The following is a 26,634-nucleotide window of genomic DNA, read 5'->3' as shown; positions in this document are numbered from 1 at the left end:
TCACACTTAGTTTCTCCATTTACAATAACTAAGTTGAGTCGCTCACAGAAGTCTAGCATCAACTTCCCGTTACAATTTTCCGCCGACCGGCGCGCCGCGGTGCGGACGTTTCTTTAGGGACCGCGGGGCTGCGGCAGCTCCGCAGCCCTTCGGGCGCTAATAAATTTACTGCCCTTCGGGCGCTAATAAACATTGCCGAGCATACTTCCACAGCGCGATTGTGTTGCAGGAATTCTTTGCGTTATCAAATGAATGAAACTGATGCGTTAATAATTACATTCAGTTTGACATTCACGTTTATTGTGCCGGCACTTAGCATGCGCTCGTGCTAAGCGCCTTGGCGCTCGATCGCAGAGAAAGCTCGTTTGGTCAGTATATCAAGCATTAGGTGCATGGCTAGCCTGCAGTTTCAATTTCAATGCGCTCTTATCTTTCGTGCCGGCCATAAAGCACCCCCCACAAATAGGGCTCTGTTGTCGCCTTCGTAGTGGTGCGCCAGCTACATCAACAAATTATCGTTGTGAACTCAAATATGGTGGCTAGAAGCTTCCACTCACCTTAGTTCAACTGAGTTTCAGTTCTATCAGAAAACAAATTTTGTCATTGTTTATGCTATCTGGCGGATAAAACCATATTTTCCCTTAATTTATCAAGCTTGAATCAATATTCGCAGCGAAGCCAGGTTTCAGTAATTCTGCAGCCCGAAGTCGCGTTTATTTTATTCGGAAGCTCTCGGCGCGTGTGACAGCGTCGCGTATCCGTTTGGCCAACTGTTATAGATTGTAATAAAATTGTGCGTATTTTGCTGTGATTCCAGCAGATACGAACACCAGAAAGATACTACGGGCAGCCCTTTGCTCCGCCGATCCCTCTGACATGCGCACGGAAAAAGCAACTTAAATAGGCAGCGGTCGTGCTTGCATTCACCTACACGAAATATGCTTAATGGGAACAATGGCAAGCTCTGCGCATGGATGCCAGAGGCATACTGGTGATCGAAAACTCGCGCTTCGCCAGGGCAACCTCCAGTCTGCAGCTGACCGATCCGGTTGCAGCTTGCACATCACCGCACCGCCGAGTCAAACCAATAAACCTGCATTCTGATGCATATAATTATCATAGACGATAGTTGACGTAAAATACGGCAATAAACGACACGCCAGCGCAGAAATCTGCTTGTAAGCATCGGTTTCCAGTCCGCACCCTACCTGGTCGACTACCCTTGTATGTAACTTTAACGAGTAAAATGCGCATCATATAAGCACCGTACGGTTTGGTAGAGAGAAAATGTGAGTAATGAAGCAGAGCACAAACACATATACGTTAGGTGACGGAGCGCATCAGCGACGGAAGCGAAGAAGACGTAAACACGTGTTCTATGCGTGGCGCCGGCGCGACCCGCAGTCCACCTGGCCGCGCGCGCCGACAGATTGCAGTTGGTGTCGAAAGTAGGAGCGCGCCCGCAGCCTGCGTGCGAGGGTAAAAGAATGTGGTGAGTGTCCGAGTCAATGAAACGCAGCCATAGTGGGAGTCCAACAACCTAACTGCGCAATGATCTATCCCCTTTTCATTGACAATTGTTTTTTTTTTTCAGTTAGTCCTCAAAAAAATTTTCGAAAACGTGTTCTATTGTCTCTGGTTGTTTCTAAGTTCAACAAAACGACCTCCATGGTAAAAACAAGCCCGTTTGCACAAAGAAAGTTTTAAGTGATAATTTTCCGCAAGCAAAAGCAGTTTACATCCCGGGGGGAACAAGCAGTTTACGATTCGCTTTAACCTGTTTGTGACCTGGAGCTGTGCTGTACAAAGTTATGTGCAAAGGAAAACCCCTTTTTCCTTCTAACAGCTAGAATTTAAGTTTTGCTCCGAAAAACTCCCGCACAAAAATTGGACCCTGCTTACCTCTTCGAAGAAACAAACAAGAAAAGAAAAAGGCCTTCTGCATTGTTTGTAATGGTGACTGCAAAATTGCGTAAGGCCTTACTCGGAAAACATGCACAATAGTGTCAGTGACATCGCCACGAAAAACAAATCCGTTTACAGCATGGCTTCATAAACCCGTCTTCCTGTTCCCAACCTCGACGCCTGAACATGGCAAAAACTCCGTGTAACTATTGCACGCGCTTATCCTCGAAGAGTGCAGAATTTGCATGACACACCAGAGCTTTACTAAGCAGGTTGGTTGGGTCTGAAAACACTCTATGTCAGTGCTTTCCAAGCACTAACATGGAGTCAAGCCTCCTATCAAGCCTCCTATCAAGATACGCGCTGTAGACTTCATGCCTGAAATCAACAAGAGCTGCTTACTTTAGTCACCTGTGAGAACAGCCTTTCCAAGCAAAAGCTTGCTGACGGGCCGCTACTGTCTGAAATTCACTGTCTGACCACTGCAGCTGCACTGACAGCGTCTTGTAGAGCATCGCAGAACAGACTAAGCCTTGGAACAGTATATATGGTACCGTTCAGTCAGTGGAGTGGGAGAAGGGTCGGTTCCCTGATGATCCAGTGATTTCCCTACACACCCCCTATGGTGCGGGGTGTACAGACCCCCTTGTTTTTGTGAAGGCGCCCCCTTAATTCGTAACAATTTTTTTTTTGCACAAAACGGGGAATTTTTGTCCTCTTTGTCAGGAGTGCTGCAGTCATAAACGCTGCTAGTCCTACGCGACGCATTAATGACGCAAATAAAAAAGTAAAAATGACTACCGCCTCTGCTCCACCCTCAATACGCCGTCCCCTGCAGAAATTTAGACACCCTTCCTAGTTCCAATTCCTGGAGAAACTCCTGGTCTGTCCGAAACTAAAGAAGTGTGTCCCAACTGGTAACGTCGCTCACACTCGCAACTTCTTGGGGATCCAAGCCTTCTGATACTGGGCAGGCCTCATATGCCTTCGGTGTAACAGAACATGAAGGAAACCGCGATTTCCCCCCTTTATACCGAGCGGTAAGGGGGTCCGCTGGTACTGGACGCCGCTCACCAAACACGGTCCAGCAACGCCTCGGCGGTTGGGCCGCGCCACCTCAATCACAAACACGCTTTGCACGGCCAGCGCTCCCGCCCTGAACACCACTGGTGGGCCGATCGCTTCACCGTTATGCAGCCACTGCTGCGGTCACACGCGTATTCACCTCGCTCCTGGTGGACAACTTGTCATACATGCCTGCAGTGGTGTTGCACCCGGGCACACGTGTCTGCACCCGAACGCTGCCGAATTCGCGCGCGTGTTTCACCCAACATATGGGCCCCACAAGGCCCACATTAATGGATGAACGAACGAACGAACGAACGAACGAACAAACGAACGAATGAATGAATGAATGAATGAATGAATGAATGAATGAATGAATGAATGAATGAATGAATGAATGAATGAATGAATGAATGAGGCCGGATCTGCAGCCTCCGATCAGGTTACGCACGCTATATACGTGCACGCAGTCACCACGAGCGGCTTTTATGGAACTTCCGGACATAGTAATAATATGGATTGCAGAAACGGACACCTTTGTATCGTGAGGTGTAAACCATCTTCTCAGCTGAAAGCCAAATGATATTGAACATGTGCTTTTAGATTGTTGGGACAGGGTTTTCCTTTGAAGCGTGCTACACAGTGCTTTACAAAATGATTTCTCTCTAATTCTCAGAGAATTGGATTTTTACCTGTGAAAACTGGCGGGCAGTGCTCCATATGATTTTGTAACGCCCATAAAAAGGCGATGCCGACCACGCAGAAGATAAATAGAATCAGTTCGAGGTGTCTCGCGCTAAACTGGGCAAGTGCATGGGCCCAGCTGATTTCAGTCGCCGGTTCTGGACTCAATGAACCCCTGCTTCTAACAATATGTTAATGCCAATAGTGTTACCTAGCACGTGGGAACGCCGAATGGCTGTTCGGCGTGGTGGAGGTGATGTGGGAGATGTTCGCAATTATTTTGGCGAATCCGAGCGCAAACTAATAAAAGTTAGGAAAATTTCGTTACGTATACGTTGCATAAAACGTGTCAGAAAATTACAAATTTCGAGCAGCGCTAATAACACCAAGTTACCCGTAATCGGCTGACTGTTGCGATTCGAACATTGTTTTCTTTGTTTGTTTCCTGTGTAGTCAATAAAAATAAGAGGGTTTATTCAGCAGTAGAACGTTCGCTTTGCACGTGAAAGGCCTCGGTTTCAATCCCCATCACCTCCACGTGGCGTACACTTATTGTTTTGTTTCATCATTGCCCATGCGTGAAGAGGAGGATGAAAGACATTTCTTTTTTTTTAAGCGAGATTTATTGCCTCAGGGCATCAGTGATAGGTGAAGGTGTGATGAAGTATGTAGTAGTGATTAAATTATTGGAAAAAGGTTAGCTGATTTGATGAAGTCCAGTAGAGAACGATGGTACGGTCCCTGCGTCCAGGCAATATATGAAGCAGGGTTGCTTGGTGAAAGACCCGCAACCTTCAGGTGCCGTATCCTTGTAGGCTTGAGAGCTGGGCAGTCCCATAGTAAGTGATGAATATCAGCTTCAATGTCCTCGTGTTTACATGTCGGACACCCAGGCCGAGGAAATAAATCTCGGTACTGAGGCCACTTCCGAGTGACGGCAAGTGTGAGGGCAACCCCGACCCGGATCTTCCTAAGCGCAACCTCCTCTGCATGGGTAAGACCGCGGGGGAGGGTTACCGCAGACGGAGGGATGAGAGCACGTGTGCGGCGCCGGAGGAGTTCCTTTCTTTATGAAAGGAGGGTGACGTTTTCCATATGAAGGAGTCGAGGCAATGATAAGCCTGGGGTCGCGAAGCGGGTCGCTAAATCTGCCTGGCTTTGAGACGTCAGCAGATCCCGTGGGACCCACTCAATACGGATTTGCTGTGGGATGCGTGTCGCTAGACGATGGATGTCTTGGGAGATTTCTGGGATGCGACTGACGCGTCGTAGTAGGCGTGTCACGTGAAGAGCGTCGGTGCGAATGACAATGCGGGCCGTAGGTAGCATGCGAACAGCGACCACAGAGCAAAGTGCCCCTTGAACCTCAAGCATCTCCGCACAGAAGGAGGAAGGAGGTCCCGAGAGGCGAAACCGGGACGTTTTGTTCAGCGAAGGCTTGCAACCGTTGTAGTTTCGCAGGCCTGGATGCTTGCGTAAAAGTATATAACGATGGAGCCATGCGGCAAATTGGCGTCTTGTTCTGTAATTCAGTCGCGAAACGACGATACCGAGCGGATAGATGATGGTCGACGTAGATCAGTTGGTTTGTTGTCGCTTAGCTGCACAAAACGCCGGGGGGGGGGGGGGGGGGGGGGGGGGAAGAGAACTGGCGGGGGCGGCTGTAGAATGGACTGCGATGAAGCATATGCCCCGGGTGCACACGCTGTGTGTGTAAGGTTAAACTTAAGCCGGCGATCATCGCGTCGTTGCTGCACCAGCTTATCCAGTGTATTCAGCTTATTAAGGGCATAAATACTGGGTGGGTTAAGTAGAAGAACCCATTTGTCGCCATCATAATCCGGCCCCTCTCAACCGATTTCTGGTCCAGGGGACTGAGGCAATGAAGGGTTGCCTCCCAGCTCTCAAATGTCCGATTGTGATTTTGAAATAATTAAAGAAAAAATCACAAATGCTATAGAAATCAATATACACAGTCTTTGCCGAAAGTAACCAGGCTGTCGTGACCGCCGCCGCCAATGGCCGGCTCTCGTCTGCTGCAATAGCAAAGGTAGATTTTAATAACCTGGTTGATATGTGCATGCCTCCTCGTCCCCCTTTTATTATGATAAAATTCACCTGATGGGGCGCGCTGACACACTTTTGGGGCGCGGTAGTGCTGGGCGAAGGCATTGCCGAAGGCGGTGCCAAGCTGGCGCTGCTTTTTTCCAAGCAAGCAAAGCGAAGGATTCATTGCTCAAGTCAACGTACGTTAAAGCATTTATTAGCAAACTACAGAATGTTGCTTGCAGCAGAAGTACATGAGCTCGCATTCGCGAACGAATGCACAGCATTCGCCATACAAATACAGCAACGACAGACATTTCCAGAAAGTGAAGTGCTAATCAGCCTTCAGTTTCACATGGTACGTTATGATGCTGCAGCAATGACTATGATATAAGCGGGCAAGCACGTGCCGAAGCTCACTTCCAGATTAGATGGCGTCATATGTTAGCCCAAAACTAAGACGTAACCAAGTTTCACTGTCCCCTCACTGCTAGGAACCCCTCCCCCTCTCTTCCACCCTGTTACTCATTTTCTTCTCCCAGTCTTTGACTTTTGCGAAGTCAATAGGACAGCCAGATCAAGCTGCACGCTCGCGCACTTCCGCGTCATATAGGTGAAGAGGACGAGGAGGAAAAACTTACTTGAGGCCAGCCATTGAGGCCATATGTGCCATCTCTTCTGAGGCAACAACAACACTGAGGCCAGATATAAGCCATTGCCCCGTCTTCGATCTCCCGGTTAACACGACCGCTGTCGTGGTGTCGTCCAATCTGTCAGCCTATACCCTATCACTACTCCTTTCCTCCTCTAAACGCCCTGTTTTCAGCAATTCTCCGCCTGTGTCTAGACCACTCCCCCGTAGTGGGTGTGTGCCATCTTTATTTCAGGCCAACCAAGCAACCTGCACTAAGGCCGAGTGAAAAAGAATGCTTTCTCCGCTGAGGCCCGTTCATCTGTAGAGCCAGAGTAAAGCCAAACACTCCAGGAAGAAGAGGGAGGGTAAGGAAAATTAGGAGAGGTAATGGCAGTCGTACATTAGTATAGAATGTGTTCCGAGTCTGCCCTGATCTCTATACAGTTAGGAGAGTGAGCTGTGTCACGTCATCCGAAGATGCTGAGCATTAGTCGGATAAGAAGAGTGTTAGTTTGAGCTTTGCAAAGAACGTGTGGTTGTTCCGTGTTGAGTGACGGGTGGGCTGAGGTAAAATTGCGCGGTTTCCCTCATGTTCTGGTAGTGTTCAGCTATTTACTCTTTTGCGGCGCCTTCCGCTGACGTTGTATTTAGCCAGGGGGATCGAGGGCACACGGATGTTAATTTCGCGGGCCCACTTGAGGAACCAACTCATTTCCCTCGAACCCATCATAACCATGTATCCAACACAGGGTGTTTGTGATGTTCGGATTGCGGTTAGAGAATTCTAATAGAATGTCATGTAGGTGGGTTTCCAGTAGACGGCGTCGTATCTTGCGATTGTCTTTGCTGATAGATGCTGGTGTTAAATGTTCTGTATAGTGAGCATAGAGGCTTGTGGTATGGCATTTATTATCGCGTGAGTTTCTAGAGCGATTATGCTGTTAGGGTTGTAAAATGGCTCGAAGCGTGAACGAACGCTTTCTCTATCACTAAGAAGCGCAACGCCGGCCGACACCACTTTCCAAAATGCGCATGCGCACAACTTGAGTGCGCATTAATGGTATACCTATAAGCAAAAGCACGAAGTTCAGGGGAATCTGTACTCGCGCAACAAAAAAAAAAGAGAAATCGCAAGAGCTTCGAACACGGCCTCAACACCCTGCATGGCGGATTCTTGGCTGGAAAAATCGCTCGTAAATCATGTTTTTCCCTCCGCGTTCGATTCGAATCAATTACACAGGGCGTTCAGAATTAGAATTTCCAGGGTTCTTATTTTACATAAACGACGCTCATGTACACGAACGCTGTTTTTCGCACGCAAGTTATGTGACCAAGTGGACATAAAGTGAGGGGATAGTTGTTATCAGCCTATTAACTAAACAAGTTAATAAATTTCTTAACCAATGCAGCTAGTGTGCATGTTTATATTTTAAACTTAGAGGCGGTCTTGTTCCCAAACCACTTCATTTGCTAGGATTCTCCTAATACGTGTGCGTTTCGAGATAATCGCCTCCAAGGTTTCAACTCAACATGCGTAATTACGCATGCATTCATGGTGGTGACGATCGACGTCGAAACTACTCCCTAGTCTGACACAGCTGTTGTGTAGTGGCTTGCACAATCCCTCCTTGTGAGAAAGCAGTTAAGATGGTTCAGGGAAATAAAGCGTGAGAATGCATGCATAGGTTACACAAATGAGGCATTTTCCGCGTGTTGCCCTCCACGGGTTCTGCCACCGTCGTTGGGACGAGCCGGAAGAGTGCACTTATTCGCACACCATATCTTACGACACCGCATCGAGGAATACACATTCGTCACAACGGGAGCATCACTTGAGGACAGACTTCGGATCAAGCTTAGATCTGTGCGAGGCACACAGCCTGCTCCGTTCTTGTGACGCGTTGGGTGAGCCGCTGAGTCCGAAAGACCGGTCCCGCTCGCGTTCCACGTCCAGCAATAGGTCTTCGTCCGAAGAGCCGCCACCGCTGCAGCAGGGACTACGAACCCCGTGGTTCGGTGGGCGTCTTTCGGCCGGGGAAACGGCCCCGACAAGGGCGGAGGCGTGGCTGATGGCGGCGCTAGACCGCGCCCCGATGGAGACGGGCAAGGCTTGAGGCAGGGGCGTCGAGAACGCAGGCGCCAGAAGTGAGGGCAAACCGGGCACTGCCAGCATGCCTGGAGCTGAACTGGGGTGGCAGGGCACCTGCGGCCACAGATGAACTGCTGGTCCCGCCGCGTCCTTCTGCAGTGCCTCCTGGATGGCCAGGGACTGGACCTCAAGTCGAGCTGCACCAAAAAGAGCCAATGGGGGTCGCCCAAACTTCGTGAACCATTTGTCAACTTTCTGAACAGTGTGTCTAAAGAGAGTATTAATACTCCTCCTGGTCGGCCTCATTTCGATGTAGGCGAAATGCAAGGACGCCCGTGCATTGTGCGATGTCAGTCAAACCTCAGGTGGTCGAAGTTAACCAGAAACCATACACCATGGAGTCCGTCATAGGCCCCATGTGTAGGTTCGGGGCGTTAAACCCGACACATCACTATAAAATACTCCACTAAATGTCAAACAACATTTTTGTAAACCGTCCACTGTCTGAAGAGACAGGTGGCCCTTCATAAAAATGTTCTTTGAAGAAACCACTTGGCAGCGTTCATTCTACCCCTTTCAGACACGCATTATTTCCTATTATTGACAAACAGCTGAAAACTTACGCGCATGTTTAGAACCTTATGTTTCAGAAAACAGACATGAATGGCTCTAGCACTGTAGGAATTCACGGACGCCGCACACTTGCACGCTAGCGGAATTCCGGGCTTTTTCTTCTATGGAACATATTCATGTCCAAAAATTGTTTTCCTTATCATCCAAAGCTGCTTCCGGAACTAAAACTCAGCTAGTGTCCTTTACTAAAATATTCCACCTCGTCAGAGAAGAAATAAGCGAGAGGACCAGACGGCACGTCCTCGGCGCGCCGTAGAACTTCGCGACGTCCATCTCTATTCCTTGTTTGCAAAAGCGGTTCTTTTTTCAGACACGAGATGTCCCTGCTCTTCTGTCCAGTATGGATTTCAAATGTAACCGGCATCAATTACTTCGTGAAAACAGCGCTAGGCGCTTAGAAAAAAAAAATTAAAAATCACCTGCACAATCGTAGACGCCGAGCCACAAAGAGCTAAGGCGGGTATTTGCCTGTCTAGGCAAAAAAGTTCTTCCCTGTGGAAACACTGAGTTAATACCGCAACTAAGTGATAAAGTCATACTGTGGTTCTGGCTATAGCTGGTTCATATTTTTAACGGATTTTGAAGGCGCTGCACGCAAGAGGGAGTGGAACAAAGGATGCTCGAAGGCGCCGGTCCTGTCGTTTCCATGCGCCATCATGTCCCCTTTTGTGCCGTCTTCAAAATCCGTTCGCGGCTGAGTGAAACAAGAATGCGGCGATATACATGCGACGAGAATAATTACAATATTTTGGTTCCTGACGAAATCGACGGTATAGTTTGCTTTCATGTTATTGCGTGAGATCTGATTATCGTTACTTGTTCTCAAATTTGATTCGCGGCCTTTTCGGGTTTTATTACTTCAAGCGGATTTATATTTGAAACGAGGAAGTGGCGCAGGGACGATGCGAACTAAGAAGAACAATTCCTTACTTCTCTTACTCTTTAGACTTGTCTCAGTACAGAGACTCCGCTTTAAATATCATCAGCAAGCCAGCACTTCCTGGCTTCCTTCAGCTACCTGTAAATCACATGTAGCAACGAGAGGTTTACCAATCTGTGAAAAATAACCTGCGTTCAATGAAACATAATAACATATATAACACCCGAAGGTGGCCTTTCAATGACTACAAGCATAACGTTGCCACATTCGATAATGAGAGGCTCGTAGTCTTCATATATAAGAGAGACATCAGGAATGACATCAAGGCTTAAGTTGCAATTGACCCTACAAGGTTACACCACCCTCTTTTTTTTCCCGGACAGTGAAGAGCACATGTACCCTGAGAAGTGCACTGCATAGTAATTATCTCTAAACAAAGTCTCAGAGGAAGCTAAAATATCAAATTTATCTAATTCACCTAGGAGCATGCAAACAGAATTGTGCTACTTTTTAAACTTTGTGCATTCAATCGGAACAAGGACAACTGGTTGCTGTGACGCAAGGCTCTGCTCTCTCTAAAAGAATGCTTATCGCAGTAATTGCATCCTTGAAAAAAGGTTGTCAATTTGAGGGATGAGTAAGCAAATGACTAAAACTGTTGACTTCCTCTATCTTAATTTGTTGAGGTCATCCATTGTGACCACCCTAATAACTCGAGGCCGAGGACCACGGCACATGAACAGTTTACCATTTTTGTTCCAGAAGAGCTTTTTTTTTTGTTCAGCGAGGTTTTTATTGAAATCAGTCTTTTTCTGTGATTCTTTCAGTTTAGCCTTTTTCTCGAGCCACGCATCTAATTGTTACACGAGACGTAAACCGAATAAGAACGGGCGGTACCTTTACAGGTTTTTCTGTGCTAGTTTTTCTTGTTCCCTTGTACCACGAAAGCAGTGAAAATTCTCTGCAGTCATGAAAATAACTGCCCCCATCGCTCGCGGTCACACATGGTGGGAGATGTGAACCTTGCATAGGAAAACAACGTAAGTGATTCGGCCAAACAGAACGCGGAGAGCAAGCGCACAGGGAGCAATCTTGTTTTGACATCTCCGCTTAAGAGAACGCTTATTACACGCACACCCTCTTTTTTTTCTTTTGCTGAGAGTAGCGAGACCGGGCAACCGCTAAAGTCGCAGGAACAGACTGTCCAAATATCCTAGCAAAGGAGTGATTACGCCCAGGAATATGAAAGAAGGAATATGGAGGATACGAAAGTGGGCGCGCTTTCGCTGGTCGATGTTGTCACCAGCTTTCAAAAAGAGACGTCAATTTCTTATTTATAATTCAACACCAGTTTTCCCCCAAAGAGTCATTACTCTGAGAGAAAAGCAAGATTATTAGCCGGCCCTTTACCTTTATGGGAGCTTGCAAGAGCAAGTCGAATCGTTCGCTTCATGTCTGGGCAGTCATAAGTGAAATAGCCCCCCTCGGTTCCTCGCCGAACAACACTAAAACGCGCGACCATGTGTCGGTCCCCGCAGCACCGACATCTTTTTTATTCCCCTACCAGATCGATCCATTTCGCTGCCGTTCGCAGTCGTGAGCGGGATGCGCGCTATCATACGAGAGCCTGCAAAGGCTGCCAACTGCTGCGAGAACATAATTACGCGAGAGCTTTTGGTGATCTCCAGCCAGGTGTAGCAATCAGAGCGCGCATTGCTAAGCGGAAACTTAAATCGCAGAATGTTGCTTGGCGCACATATTGATTTCCTAAATAAACGTTTAAAATAAACAATAATAATGATTGCAACCACAGATACTACGAAGGCGCACACAGTGGTCTCTATCTGGTGTTCTCTCACCGCATCAGTCTGAGGTGCGTAACTGGCACAGAACGTCAAAAAATAAATAAATAAAAACGAACGAACGAAACGTTCAGTGCAGCACCTGGAGAAATTCATCCTCACCGACTGCCCGCATAAGGCGCTGCATTCTATCTTCTTCGTCTATTGCTTCTTCGTCTTCTTATTCTGCCCATTTTTCCAAGCTCAGCTGGATAATATAAACACGGCTGTGTATTCCTCGCACGCTATATGTGGCCGTGCGTACAGTGTACGCTTTTAACTACGTTGGTAGACTTCACTGATACCCAGATGAGGTGGTACCTGGACTTTTATCCAACTCTGGGGTGCGGACTTAAAAAGCGGGAATAAAATCTTGCGTCGAACTCCTATAGAATGCATTTCTGCATTAAAGAATTGCATCTGCAAACAAAAATGAGGACACTGCGGTGCAAAAGAGAGGAGAGCGGCAGGAGTCCGTGGGGTGCTTGAGAAACAGTTGGGAAAGGAGGCGGGCCTTTACCTTCCAGTAGCATGGAGAAGGCGCGGTGTACGCTGAAGTTCGCCTCTCGCAGCAGGGCGTACAGGTAGACGAGCGGTGGCGCGTCGGCACCAGACACTTGGAGAGCGTTGACGAGGCAGGCGAGGGCGTCCTGGACATGCCGGCGTTTCCGCACGTCTTCATCGAGAACACCTGGGCACCCAGGCGCGCCCCATGAGACGGCTAAAGCGTGACCTGCGCCTGGAGAGGAACATTTTGAAACGCTCCGCGCGTCGGCGTAGGGGATGTGCATCGGCGAAACGGCGCTGTCTTTAGGCTATAGGTTCCACAGCCTACATTGACAAAACATTTATAACGCTGTGTTTGACGCACGAGCGCGCCAAGTCCCCGCGCGACTAGCTTGCGCTACGCGTTCAAAACCCTTCGTGGCCATCCTGGTAAACGCAAGCGCTATTATTTTGGTATATATATATATATATATATATATATATATATATATATATATATATATATATATATATATATATATATATATATATATATATATATATATATATATATATATATTTATTGTCGAAAATGAAGCCTAAAATTGTATGTTCTTGTTTAACTGGTAGTGCTGTTTGGTTCAAGGATAGATTAGGATCGGCCTGTAGGCCCCGTTTCAATGAAAACAAAACAGCTCCTGTTTTTGGGGCGAAAATTTGAATCCATTTCTGTCTGCCCAAGAAGCCAGCTTATGTAGGGTGATTTGTATTTGTATCTCAAAGGTCGATATGCTGCAGGAAGTGTAAGCTATCTGTAGGTCATCTACATAAACCGAGTGCATTATGGGCTTGGGTATTACTTTAGCTAAGGAATTTGTTTTTACCATGAAGAGTGCTGTGCTTAGAATGCACCCCTGGGGAACGTCGTTCTCTTAGATGAAAGTCATGGAAAGAGCTGCTCCCAGGCGGACTCGGAATGAGTGGTTTGCAAGGAAGTCGTTCAAGCAGTTCAGCATCCTGCCGCGGATACCTAGCTCTGCTAGGTCATGGAGGATGTCGAACTTCCCCGTGGTATCGGTGGCCTTCTCTTGGTCGAAGAACACCCCGATACAGTGCTGCTTGTGGATGAACGCCTCCCGGATTGTGTTTTGTAGTCGGACAAGTTAATCAGTGGTCGAGCATGCTTTTTTAAATCCACATTGATGTATGCCGAAAAGTTGTCGGGATTCAAGTACGAAGGTTAGTCTAATGTTTACTATATTTTCGAAAGATCTAGCAATGCAACTGGTGAGGGCTACCGGTCTGTAACTGCTAGGACTTGTTGGTGGTTTTCCGGGTTTAAAAAAAGGTACTATGACTCCACTATGACTCGTCAGGTATTCTGCCAGTTATCCATATTTTATTAAAGAATTTCAACAGTGCCTTTATAGCAGCATCAGAGAGATGGGCAAGCATAGTGCAATGTACATTGTCTAGGCCTGGTGCTGTTTTGTTTTTTTCCAGAAGACAATACTCTTTTTTGCTTCTTGCATTGTGATAGGCTGGTTATAGTCCTCATGCATGCCTGCTCCAGATGGAATATTTTGCTTATCTGCTATTGCTTTGTGCTTCTGGAACGTGTTTGTGTAACTGGACGAACTTGAAACTACAGTAAAATGCTCACCCAGTATGTTGGCCTGTTCTTCTAATGACGTTTGTGTCCCGGGTGTTGTCAATAGAGGAAGTGTGAAAGTCCCCAGTGAATTTGCGAACCTTTTCCCAGATTTTCTTTGAGGTTATTGAGCTGTTTATTGAGGACACATATTTCTGCCACGAGGACTTCTCGGCATTTTTTCGAACGAATCGCGCTCTGCCCTTGGCCCTCTTAAAGGCAAGCAAGTTCTCCGCAGTGGGATACCGAGGCAGAGGGCCCCAAGCTTTATTTTGTTGTTTTTTTGCCAATGTGCATTCTTGTGTCCACCATACTTTGTGTTTCTTGTGTACAAGTCCTGTTGTTTGTGGTATGGCTAGTGTAGCGGCCGATATTATGCATGTAGTAAACTTTTCATTAATTTCACCTATGCTGAGGTCTTGACAAAATTATTTTTCTAGAGAGGCACTTGCTGTAAAAAGTGACCAGCCGGCGAGGTGAAGTTTCCAGCGCCGTAGTCTAGTGGGGATGACTGAAGTAGACGATGAGAGGTTGATGATAATAGGTAGGTGATCACTTCCCAGGGGGTCATTTAAAACATCCCATTTAAAATCGTTAAAAAAGATGGTGATGCGAAAGCTAAATCGAGGAAACTCATTTCTGCTGAGCTTGGGCACCAATATGTGGCTTTTCCCGTATTTAAAAGACAGACATTCTCTTCGATTATTTGTCCCCTTGAGCCACATCGTTCGCTTCCCCAAAATGGGGAGTGAGCGTTAAAATCGCCAATTACCAGATATGACTCCAGCAGTTCATTGATCAGGCCTTCTAAATCTTGGATTGTTAATGTTATGTGTGGTGGAAGATATACAGAACATAATGTTATTCTTCTGTAGGTGACGACGCTTGCCGCGACTGCCTTAAGTTTTGTGTTCAGTTTGATTTCTTGAGCAGGGACGCCGCTTTGAATGACAATTGCGACGCCTCCCGAGAGTCTATTTGCCTGCTGGCGATCGCGTCGATAAGTTTTATAATGTTTTAAGATATTCGCTTATTGCAGACAAAGATTGGTCTCCTGAAGGCACAATCAAAGCAATGGGCATCATTGACCCTGAAACATGTATTATGTCACTAATTCCTCAACAGTCCTCGACAGTTCCATTGAACCACAGTAGTCATGTTTGTGTTTTTGGGTGGAATAGAACGGAAGAAATTTACTTTTCTGGGCCCGTTATCAGGGCCCTGTCTTTTTTTCGCTCGAGAGAGCTGTTCCGCAGCAGCTGCTGGAGGACCACGAAGCCGCGAATATTTGAGTGTTTTAGGACTCCCCCGTTGGGGGGAAGTCCTGCGCGAGGCCGACCCGTCGGCTCGAACATCCTTTTTTGGAGATGGCAGAGCAGCTTTCGCTGCCCCTGCCATGGGCTCGGTGAACGTGGCCTTGACAGATGCCGGAGGGCTGTGTGGCGCACCGCCCCCGCCACCACATCAGAAAGGTTTGTTTTTTTTTCGGAAAAGGTGAAACTGTTCTTCAGATGGAAGAGATGTCTCGCTTCCTTGAAATCATTGTTTTGCTTTGTCTTCATTGTAATTATCTCTTTCTCATTCTTCCATGAGGGACATGACCTTGAATATGCGGGCTGATCACCTCCGCAGTTCGCGCAGCAAACTGCTGCTCCTTCACAGTTATCGGAAGCATGGTCTTTTGAGGCGCATTTAGCGCACGTTTTGTGGCCACGACAGCTCCGTGACCAATGTCCATATCTTCGACAATTGAAACACCTTCGTGGATGTTTGATGTAATGGCGTACATTTATTTTCAAGTACCCTGCCTCTATGGACTCTGAAAGTGTGCTGCACTTGAATGTCAGGAATATAAGTTTCGTCGGGATTTCTTTGTCATTTTTCCTGATAATTGCACGGTGTACGTTTATGACATTTTGATCCCTGAGGCTTTCCAGCATCTCTTCCTCAGTGAGGTGGATAAAATCTGTTTCAGAAATCACACCACGGACGGAGTTCAGGGATCGGCGTGCAGTGATAGACACAACGTTGTCCCCAATGAACACTTGGTTAGAAAGCTTGGAGTATTGAACAATGTCTTTTAGATCGAGTAATATGTCACCATTGGGCACTTTCGACAGTTTGTATCCTGGGCCAATAGCATGAGTCAGGCATTTTGAGACTAGGAACGGGGACATAGTTCTTGCGGTTTTTTCTCTTCCCTCACTATGAAGGACATGATATTTAGGAAATGATACTTTCGTTTTCCTGAAGCATTGGGCAATGATGTCATCGGTCCGCACCCTTTTTAGAGTGCGATCATTATGTGCAGGAGGTGAAGCCATAGAATATTATTTTATGTTCGGCCACGGTGCCAGCCACCCACCACGAAGCCCAACGAGAAGACGAGGCAGGAACTTGCAAGCAAGTCCTACCCTCGCCAGCTGTACACCCCAACTATAACCCAATATGACGCAACTCAAGGTGGTTGGCCACACAAGGTTAACCCTCGCCGCCAGGAAAAAAAGGAAAACCCAAGAAGTGAGTAAGAGATAGGAGAGTTGTATGAAAGATCATAGGAAAATGAAAATTCGAGGGAAGGATAGGAAAAGGCGACTGCCGATTTCCCCCGGTCGGGTCAGGCCGGAGGTGCCGTCTACAAAAAGCTGGGGCCAATGTGGTGTGTTGCTCCGCCGAGGGACCTTAAAGGTCCAAACACTCGGCATCAGCTCAACCACCAGGATCCTATTTTCCCCGGGCACGGCGATGCCGCGCACGGCTAAGCGCGGATGCTCGGGCCCGTGATGATGCCCTGTTCACCATCATCCCCTTGCGGAATGTGTCTGCGGATGCTCAGGAACCAGTGGTGTCGCCACTCACCAACGTCTGCAAGCTGCAGACGCCCCCATGCGCGTGGAATGTGTCTGTGTGTGCGTGTGCGTGTGCGTGTGCGTGTGCGTGTGCGTGCGCGTGCGCGTGCGCGTGCGTGTGTGTGTGTGTGTGTGTGTGTGTGTGTGTGTGTGTGTGTGTGTGTGTGTGTGTGTGTGTGTGTGGCACCCAGATTTCTGACATTGAGAAAAAATTTAGGTTATCGGTAATTCATTCATTCATTCATTTGCTAATTGATTTCTTTTTATTGACGCAGACAGTGGCGTAAACCGGCATGACAGTTGGTAGGTTGTGAAACAAGCAGTAATAAGCGTGCGTAGTATTTCTGGTAAATATACTGCCAATACTTTAGTTCAGTTCTTCCTCGGTTGTTATGCTGCAGAGTGCGAATATCCAACGCTCATTCATGTTGAAACCTTGCAACGAATAATGTTGATGTGAGTAAACTTAGTACACCGTTTAAAGTGGAAAGCGAAAAATAAAAAAAAAACATTTAAACAAACAGATTAAGTGCGCTGACAACCCGATGAGTATATATCTGTTCCACTTGATGACTTAGAGATGTTTCCTTGGTGCTGTGAATCTCACAACACAGTCCAAATTGGCCTCCATTGATTCGTCTCAGTTTACATAACCAGCTGACTCAGCGTAGACGTAAGGTGGTGGCATATTAATACCGCGCGTGAACCAATCCATTACGAGAAGGCGGCATTGACAGCGGCTAATCTGTCAGCCAACTAACTTAGAAACTTCAAAAAGTAAACGCCAATGGTCCTCACGTTAAATAAATCGAGGCCTGGTTGATGAGGTGACCGGCGGCGATGGTATAGATGGATGTCTCTAAATGCGTTTTCTTGTGGGAACGTACGAAATTGCCCGTGTGCTGCGCGATGTTAGTGCACGGTAAAGTACCCCACGCGGTGGAAACTAAGCTGGGTGTCTCCAGTGCACCTTCCCTCATAGCCCACGTGTCGCTTTGGGACGTTAAACTCTGCATACCTTACCCTACAAATTGGGTTGGCATTGCGAAGATTCTTCTCAGTTCAGCAGTTATTACACTCTCAGAGGCTTAATAAAGAGTGCCCTAACCTGTTCTGCACAGCTTGTCATGTCTACATGACGATGTAATTGTCCTACTTCAGGCTCGAAAAGTAAACGTGGACGTGAGTAAGTGTTCAGTCATCACGCCAAGTGAGCATCTCCTCGACATTACGTGGTTGCCCTTGGCTCGGTGTGCAAGCTAAGGACTGAAACAACGAAAAAGCCCGGGAGGAGGGCACTCCTGCGAGGCCAGTCCAGATCGTGACGCCCGCTCGCGTACTCAAAGGCTGTGTGCGAACTTGCAGTCACGTCCTTAAGCACGTAGGCCACTATCCCGAGGGCTCTTGGCGCACGCTGACCGCCATCGGGTTGACTGCCATATAGTGTCCGAGCGACAGACAACGAAAGAGATCGGTGTGAGGGCAAGGAACGTATTCGCTGTTGTCTTTGCCGGCCGATCATTTTCGCGGGCGCTAATCTGCGACCCCGCTGCATCGTGGCCTGACGCCTCTAGTTAGCGACGGTTGATTTATGAGACACTTCCGGCTGCCTTCCGATGCAAGTCCGAGGAGCAGGCGGCAGCGCCGAAGAAGACGCATCATCTCCACCCTCACTGACGAACCTTCGCTCTGGAGGATCTATCGTGATGCTTCGGGCTTCCAGCTTGTGTTCTGCCGGTGTGGCAGTCTACTAGAGCGTACCGCAGCGCCGATGTGTGGTCTTTACAACGCCTGTACTCGTCGTGACGAACGTTTCGAGGCGAACGCATTTAAACAGAGGCCATGGTGCCCGGAGCAGTTATTTTCGCCGCTTTCTGCCGCTGCTGTCTCTTTCGAGGTAAACAAAACTGCCGATTTAAATTCTGAACTTCCACTCACTGCTGTAAGCTCGGCAGTGTTCCTCACATGCTTCGCACGAGTACCGCAAGTTGCAAATAGAAGTTGGCGTATAAAAAATAATTTTGGCAAATAGGATAGTTGAATGCAGATATGGGCGAGTCGGCGTGTATTCGTGATGAGAATGAAGAACGCAAAAGAATGACAGACCAACAGTCGTAGCCAATAGTGGCAGGTCGGAACACGACGACAGACCCAAGGAACTTCATTCAGTTTGCTTCGTCTTCAGTATCGACTGCTGCACGGGGGTAAATTGATGCTCTCATGTTTCAGCCTCTTGTGACGTGGCGAACTTGCTGGTTTAGCGTTGCTGGTCCTTAGGTAAGCCAGTGGGTCAGCGCAATGACGGTGCGTGATAGAATCTCAGTCTGGAGCGCTGGATTGAACACGTTTTTTCGATTCAGAAAAGTTATCGAAGTACACTATTCTTGTTCACCATTTTTCGAAAAATTGTCCAGGAGATCCAATGACTGTCGTCTCTCTCCGTGCAAGCATGAAATATTTACAAGTGAAGTCGATCAAGCTTCATGCCAACCTCTCGCACAGCGCCGCTTATTCTCAAAGATTGCGCAGTCTTTCCCAAGCTTAAATAGTATGCAGAGTGTCATGCCGTCCAGCAGCGTCTCGCCAAAATACGGCCTGTTCAGGCTCCCAGGTGTAATAAATAGGATAAAACCAGGCACCCTTGAGTGCACCAGGAATCGAACCCCCCGCCTCGTTGATTTAGGGCCGGCATTTTTTGTTTGCCTATTTAGCTCTTAACCTTTGCTTTTCTTGTGTGCGTGAGCTGTGCGTATGCGTACGTCGCGAATTTTCCCGAAAGTGGCGCCCCATTCTAGACACTCGTTTGTCGTGGTAAACAAAGATGACTCATGCAACGGCCGATTCGGTGAGTTAGCGCGTCTTCTCAGTGGCAGTAGGTGCAAAGCGATACCATCTGCTTCTCCAGTTCTCCACCGCGCGGAGGGTGAAAATAATACGCGTAAATGTTCAGCATGCCTCGTAGCCTCGGTGTCACGTTACGCTTTCGTCGCAGACGTGACATTCCTCGAATGCAAGAGGAGTGTTCCTCCAGCGCAGATGAATACATACAAAGTGCCAGGCTCAAGACAGCGACTGGTATGTCTGTCGTGTGATGCGAAGGGAACACAAGAAGGCAGTTTCGGACTTCGAGTAGAGGCGCGAACGTGTCGGCAGCTGCTCGGAGTAACCGGAGCGTTCCTTCCACGCGTGTTCACGAGTTCCGCATAACATAGCGTACTGGTACCCCCTAAAGGCACGCGTGTAATTTAGGCCGTGACCACTCGCCGATATTTTAGAAGCAGATTTTTTTTTTCCACGTTCGCCATAATGACAATGTGTTTAGTCGCACAGACTTGGCAGCGTTCCTTTTGTAAACAGGTTTTGCTCGCTTTAAGGACATTTTTCGTTGTTGTTGTTTTTTCGACTGTTAGGCGTACGATTGGCCTATGTGGTACCCCGACTTAAAGATAAGACGTTTATGTGTAGGCAACGCTGTCAGAAATTTCGGCATCGTGGGGCATGCGATGCATCAACGCTGTTCCCGTCCTTTGTTCTTACCTATTTCCTCAAAAGAGGGCTCGAACATATTTGCTTTCTTTTTTTTTCTTGCTAGTTCTCACTTGTTAGATTCTAATGACCGGCGAAAACACTGGGAGCTTTTTGCTAGTATAGCCTGTTTGCATTCAACATCACCGCCTTTCACCAAGAAAATAATAATGTACATGGTTATACAGTGGCGAGCAAGTGAGGTTAGCGCAAGTGACCCATCACTAGAACGGTGGAATGGCGACGCGCAGAGCTCTCGTTGACAAACATACCGGTAATGAGTGCCAGACCGTTCCTATCTCTGAATCTTAGCAGATGCTCCTACGCTGCCAAGAAGGAAACTTCTTTGCCGGATCATTTCTGCAAACATTGCACCTCAGCAGATTTAATGGTTTATGCCTGTTATGCATGTTCCCCCCTCTCCCTTTAGCGCAAAGTCCTGACACAGCGTTCCTAGAACGTGCGGATTTTTAGGCAGTCTGTCGCGCAGTCATTTTTCTCCAAATATATTATGTTTATTGATAACAACTAAGTACAGGTTAGATCTATGAAACATGGACTCAACGTTATACCCGGAGGCAGCACTTGAGCTGATAAATATGTCCCGAGTCAACGCTCAGCGTATCCCAAGAAAGAACGGTATTCGTGCGTTCCTTCCAGTCACTCATGTTAAATACAGCGATAGGCTCGGAAACTTGGCAGGCTGATGTCGAGATGTCACGGCAGGCGATAAGAGTGACACTGGAAAACATCGATCGCTATTAGTCCTCCCGACACGCGCTTTAAGGGAATTCGCCGCGGTTGAGGGGATTTCAAACAAAACCGTTCACATGCACTTCAGCGCAGCCACGTATCTAGAAAGGAAAACAATACAGCCTGTTAAGCCTTCGTAGTTGAAGAAAATCAATCATGGTTCGTGCCTCAAATCCAGGAGCACTACTTTATCAGGCATGTGGCTCTAACGAGTAAGCTAACCAGTAACGACTGGCAGTTGGCAGTGCGAGGCCAAATTGATCACTGATTCAGAGAAGGAACGGTGTTCGCCGTGTTTAGGGGCATCAAAACGGTGAAGCTGGTATCAAGAAAACAGGGGAGAAAGTGTCAATAACAATCCTTCATCGCCCCTGCTAACTTCTAGACTTACATTTTAGACCATTGCTTGAGCGACTAGTCCAAATGGGCGAAGGAGTTATCAAAAATGTGCAGGAAATGAATTGTACGGCGCAGCCACCAGTCTGTGTTTCTTGAGATAGCGCAATCCCCCGGTCGTTTTTTTTTTTTCGTCACTCACATATTATCGTAGTTACAGCAAGGGTAAAGGAAAATTAACTCCAAAATTATTGTATCATTGTCGAAGTGCTCCAGTTCTGCGCCTAAGATTGTCAGTGACACTTAGGGTGTAAAGCTGAAACCCCATTTGCGCCTTCTACATGACTGCCGCCCCCTTAAGTCTGGAATTAAGCCTAGGCGACGTAGGCTTAACTTAATGCATTGAACCTTCAACCTTCGATGAGAGACGCCAAGACACATAGTTATTACAGCACATGAATACCTCAGGTGCTACAGGGAAGCCCGCCATTTATTTTTAAGAATAGGTTTTCTGAGGTGAAGCGACGCTTTTTGCGCCATATTGTTACGTACTTAGCACACACGGGGGATTATTTGCAGAAGCATCGATCGAAGCAGGACCGCGACGAAGCCTACAAGCGTCCTTTTACCCTTTCTCTTCTTCTACCTCTACCGATCCGTCCGACCGTTGATCTTCTTCTTCCGTCGATGTTCTACGAAGGCGCGTGACAATATTGATACTAATGTTGGTGGACGTCAGTAACAGGCGAATCATGTTAACTAGTTAAGTGATTAACTAAACCCTAATAGTTAACCTTTGGAGTGTTACCGATGGGCCCCTGATTGCAATTAGACATTTGCAGTTGGCCATTTGCAATAGCCATATCAGTTTTTAGAATTTCGAAAACGTGATTACCTTCGCCGCTGCAGCTAAAAAAGTGCGGGCCATTTTTCGTTCCATTCGAGAACCGCGCTCCTGCGAAGAGCTCAACGAGATGTTCCATCAAATCGCGTCACTCTGCGGAGCACGTACCACGTGTAAATCTTTGCCCCGCCTGTGCTGAAGCAGCAAAGTGGCGAGGAGCGGGGAGAACCGCAACGCGAGTGGGGCACGGGTTACTTGCACCATAGTGCGTCGCACGTGAAACCACTGCAACAATATTTGGGTGCAATTCGGAGCTTACAAAAAGCTAAACAAATTAGGGATCTTCCTGACGATTCCTTAACGAAGGAAATGCGATGGCATTTAGGTGCTCGGTTTTGCCGTCTGCGTTGTAATTCCACTGTCATTCCGGCGATCAAATTGTGTACCCTTTGCCACGCCCTTAACCCATGTCAGATAGACCATGCCACTTAACCCATGTGACGTGAACCAACTACCAAATTTTGGGTGGTGGGAAAGACGCCAAATTTGGGGTTTGGCCAACTGTCAAATTTTGGGTGCGGTCCAAATGGAAAATTTGGGGGTTGGCCTACTGCCAAATTTCGGAGGTGGGCCAACTGTCAAATTTTGGGAGTTTGCCACGTGCCAAAATTTTTGGGTGATCCAAGTGCCAAATTCTGTGGGCGGGCCAAGGGCCAAATTTTTTGGAGGATCGCCAACTGCCATATTTTGGGGGTTGTTCGGAATTTCAAATTTGAAATGGCTCTCTGACAAGTCCCAAATTTTGGGTGTCCTTCGGAATTTTAAATTTGACGTTGCTGTCCGATTGGTTCCTGCGGATTCACGTGACCCTGATGACGTAATCTGCCAACTGACCGATCAAGGAATTTCGTTACGCAGAAATCGGTTGCTTTTAGCAAATGCTTCGCATTAAAAGATAAGCAAAGCTAAACAAGGGTAAACGGGCTAGCGTACCTAAATCACCTTTAGCTGAACCAGATAAATTGGTGTCATTTTTTGTTTAAACCAATGCTCAGGTTACGTAGAATGCCCTATATGAAGTATCCTAACAGGTATAGGTGGCACAGTGCTCCAGTCTCACTCCTGGTGCTACCATGGCTTGGTCAGTGCCCTTATGAAGCGCTATAGGGGCGCCACAGTAGCGTCGCCATACGAGTGAACTGCTGTTCTGGACAAACGCTAGAGGACTAGAATAACTTTGAAAACCCTGCACCTGAAGTGCAGAATTTGTTTTACATTGCGCGTACTAAAAGGTGTACCTTGACGAAGCAACCTTACAACCCCTATGAGAGAGTATTTAGGAGGTCCAATATGCGCGGAATGCATTCATAGCGCATCCACTGTTTCTACTGCTAGTTCGTTCTCCCCAGAAGCGCTTGTTGCCTACTGCAGGTTTCCTATAGACTTGTCAGGCTATTTCCCGAGCATTCTGTCCTATAGGACGACGGCAATGTAACGTGTGTTGAGAAATAAACCGGTGCCACTTCATTTTACATTTTTTTCCTACGTAACGAAATGGCAAGGTACATAGGTCGTACGAAATAAACATTTCAGACCACCTTCGCCTGAACTACAAGTTTGTCTACACAGGCTGCTCATTCCTTGCGAACGTGAATTAATTACCCAAGTCTTTGCATTTCACATACAGTAGTAGGATGATAAAAATATTTACGTACATGTGGTTTGTCTCCAGTGGTGCACTGGCGGCGTCACATGTTTCTGGAACGCGACTTGGACGAGTAAATTCAACTCTTTTACATTTAATGCCTCAGTGCTTGAAAATCAATGATGCATCGTGTAATTTATATACTGTATATTAATTGTTTTCGCTATTATTCAGTTGTATAAGTTCTTGACTCCGGGCGTATGCTTAGCAGATGAATGAAGCAGTTCTTTGCTCTGACTGTCGGTTGTGCGCGCCATTATCATTCATTTGCTACATTGCAAATGCAATGGACTTGCAATGGACTATTTTCAACATCAACACCGTTGATTGATTGATTGATTGATTGATTGATTGATTGATTGATTGATTGATTGATTGATTGATTGATTGGGAGTGGCCCCAGAGCTGCCCAGACAGCGTGGACGGCCGCTTGGACCGATAATATAGTTAAGCTCGATGAAGCTATGCGCGTACAACTGCAGCCACTTGACCATGACGAAAGCCGTCGCACCGCTTCAGCCGAGGACGATACTAATGGTCACGCTAACACTGAGAGTACGTTCTCACCTCCAGCGCCGAACGCCGACGGTGGTTCTCGCGCGAGCCGAGAAGGCGGGTCCGGCGCAAGCACGCCGCTGGGGTTCCACTGCGAATCCCTGGAGCTCGGAGGGCCGACAGTGGGGTCAGCGAACAGTGGGTCCAAGTCTTCGTCATCAGTCACCGGCCGGTCCCCCATAGATTCGGCGGCTGCCTGGGCTCTGCATCCACGAAATTGGGGAACCTGTGCGCTCATCGCTAGACCCATGACGCAGCCTTTTGCGGCTACGAGGCACGTTCTGTGAAAGGCCCCCCGCGTTCCTTCCATTATGCGGAAACAAAGACGTGCTGCGAACAGCAGCATTAGCGTGCGCTACATATAATGTACAGCCTGGGTTTGTGCATCTTCAACATTCCAGATCTCTTGTAGGGGAGAGGGACCCTCATCCTCACCTCTCCGCTTCTTAGAACTCAGACGTATACTACAAGAAGCCTACGGCACGTGACTTAGAAACAAACCTCTCGGGTTCCTTACGTTTTACAGACTGTATATGTCGTTTTACAGCGAAAGCTGTAATAGCTTAGTCAAAAAGCCAAACATAGGAGGCAAAACAGCGGAGCCAGTGTCACACCACGCAGCATCGCGCGTTACACTGTGCAAAGGAGGAAAGACTAGCACGGCGACAGCGCAGAGTTTTTCCCACAGCGCGGTTCAGGTGCCCACCCACAAAACGAGCCATTTATGACCCTTTTCTTCCCTCAAAGCCAAGGCAGTGTTCAGACCGCGAGTAAAATTAGGCAGTGTAGTTCTTAGACTAGCCTTATTCGCAGCCTAGACCCTCCGCTTTGAGGAAAGGAAAACGCATAACTGGCTCATTTTGCCGCAGGACACCTCAGTCGCGCCATGAGCGAAGGGAAAGAACGCCGACTGAAAGCTTGTTTCCGGCTAGCGTTCGTGTCTTGCTCTCACGGCGCGGTTGAGGTTTTGTTTTAACAGCATTCTTGTTGAATTATTCATATGCATGGAGTGCACGCTGACGCCACCAATGAGTAAGGTAAAGCTGGGTTACATGCTCTGAACCGGTGAAAAATTAACTATAGTATATAATGAGCTCAGTGACGTCATGGAAACAGTCAGAGCATTCACACTAGGACCTTCTAGCAAAAACATATTTTCGGAATAAATTTCCTCCATTAGATATATTTTCATTTGTTGCACGAAAGAAACGGCGTACAAACAAAATGAAAAGATACGCGGAATTCAGCCGCCGGAATTGGGTGCTACCGACTGTATGCATCATCACCCTCCTTGTACGCAAATACACATGCGACTTAAATTTATGTTTCTTGGCCTGAGGCGAATATCGGCAATGCTTGAAACGGCACGCGCTATCAGCAAAATGGGCACTGAAACAGGAGCAGCTTTAAGAAGGCAGTCATGGGAAAACATTACTACCTTAATGTTGTCTTTTCATGGCTAAGTCAAAATGGGCTTCACATCTTTTGACGACGAACGCTCAATAAATGCGTTGTGCTAATAGGACGGCTCTTTGCCTCGCAAGAGGCGCGATAGTTTCCCCTGAACCGAATCAGAGCAAATGACGGTTTCCAGATGGCATTCAACACACAAACAGCCGCAATTGCATGCTGCCGCTGCCGCTGTCGCTAGGAGCACCGACCACCCAGCTCCTGCAAATTCTTCTACTGGATAAATAAAAGCCTTTTTTTTTCTTTATCTCTCTCCCATTAAGTCCAACCTTGCTCCTCCGTTCCAAGTGGTGCGAAAGCAACGTCTCCTCGCAGCCCATGCATGAGACAAACCCTGCACATCACGCTCCTCGGAGTCCCTGTGCGCGAATCACGAAAGTGGGGCAATCACCTTCTGAGGGCCACCTGCTTGGCCATGACCCGCTGGCGCTCCGCAATGAGCTCGCACCTCTCGCAGGTGCAGTCCCGGAAAGGGCACTGCTTCTTGTGTCCCCGCACCAGGCGCCGGCGGCCGTGGTTGCGGCACCGGGCGCATTTGGGCTGCCGCCCGCTCGGCATCGGGGGCCGCAAGGCGCTCGTCGCGGCCGCCGCCTCTGCCGAGGCACAGGGCGCCGCGAACACCGCCGCTGCACCGACGCCGCCGTTCATAACCGCACGTTGGTCGCGATGAGCTTCGATGAGGC

The 26,634-nt window shown here is 47.8% G+C and overlaps 1 protein-coding gene across 1 annotated transcript; it reads right to left on the bottom strand.

Moving 5' to 3' along the window:
* Window positions 1–1,591: 1,591 nt before the first annotated feature.
* Window positions 1,592–26,634, bottom strand: LOC144101290 (uncharacterized). The gene is made up of 4 exons (XM_077634391.1): window positions 26,343–26,634; window positions 24,494–24,684; window positions 12,298–12,516; window positions 1,592–8,620 (listed from the first exon to the last, which is right to left on the bottom strand). The coding sequence occupies exons 1-4, from the start codon at window positions 26,597–26,599 to the stop codon at window positions 8,163–8,165; spliced, it is 1,125 nt and encodes a 374-aa protein (XP_077490517.1). The 5' UTR covers window positions 26,600–26,634; the 3' UTR covers window positions 1,592–8,162.

This window comes from Amblyomma americanum, chromosome 1 (assembly GCF_052857255.1).
Source record: "Amblyomma americanum isolate KBUSLIRL-KWMA chromosome 1, ASM5285725v1, whole genome shotgun sequence".
NCBI lineage: Eukaryota > Metazoa > Arthropoda > Arachnida > Ixodida > Ixodidae > Amblyomma > Amblyomma americanum.
Note: the sequence above shows the minus strand (reverse complement) of the source record. Positions and strands in the feature narration are given on the sequence as shown.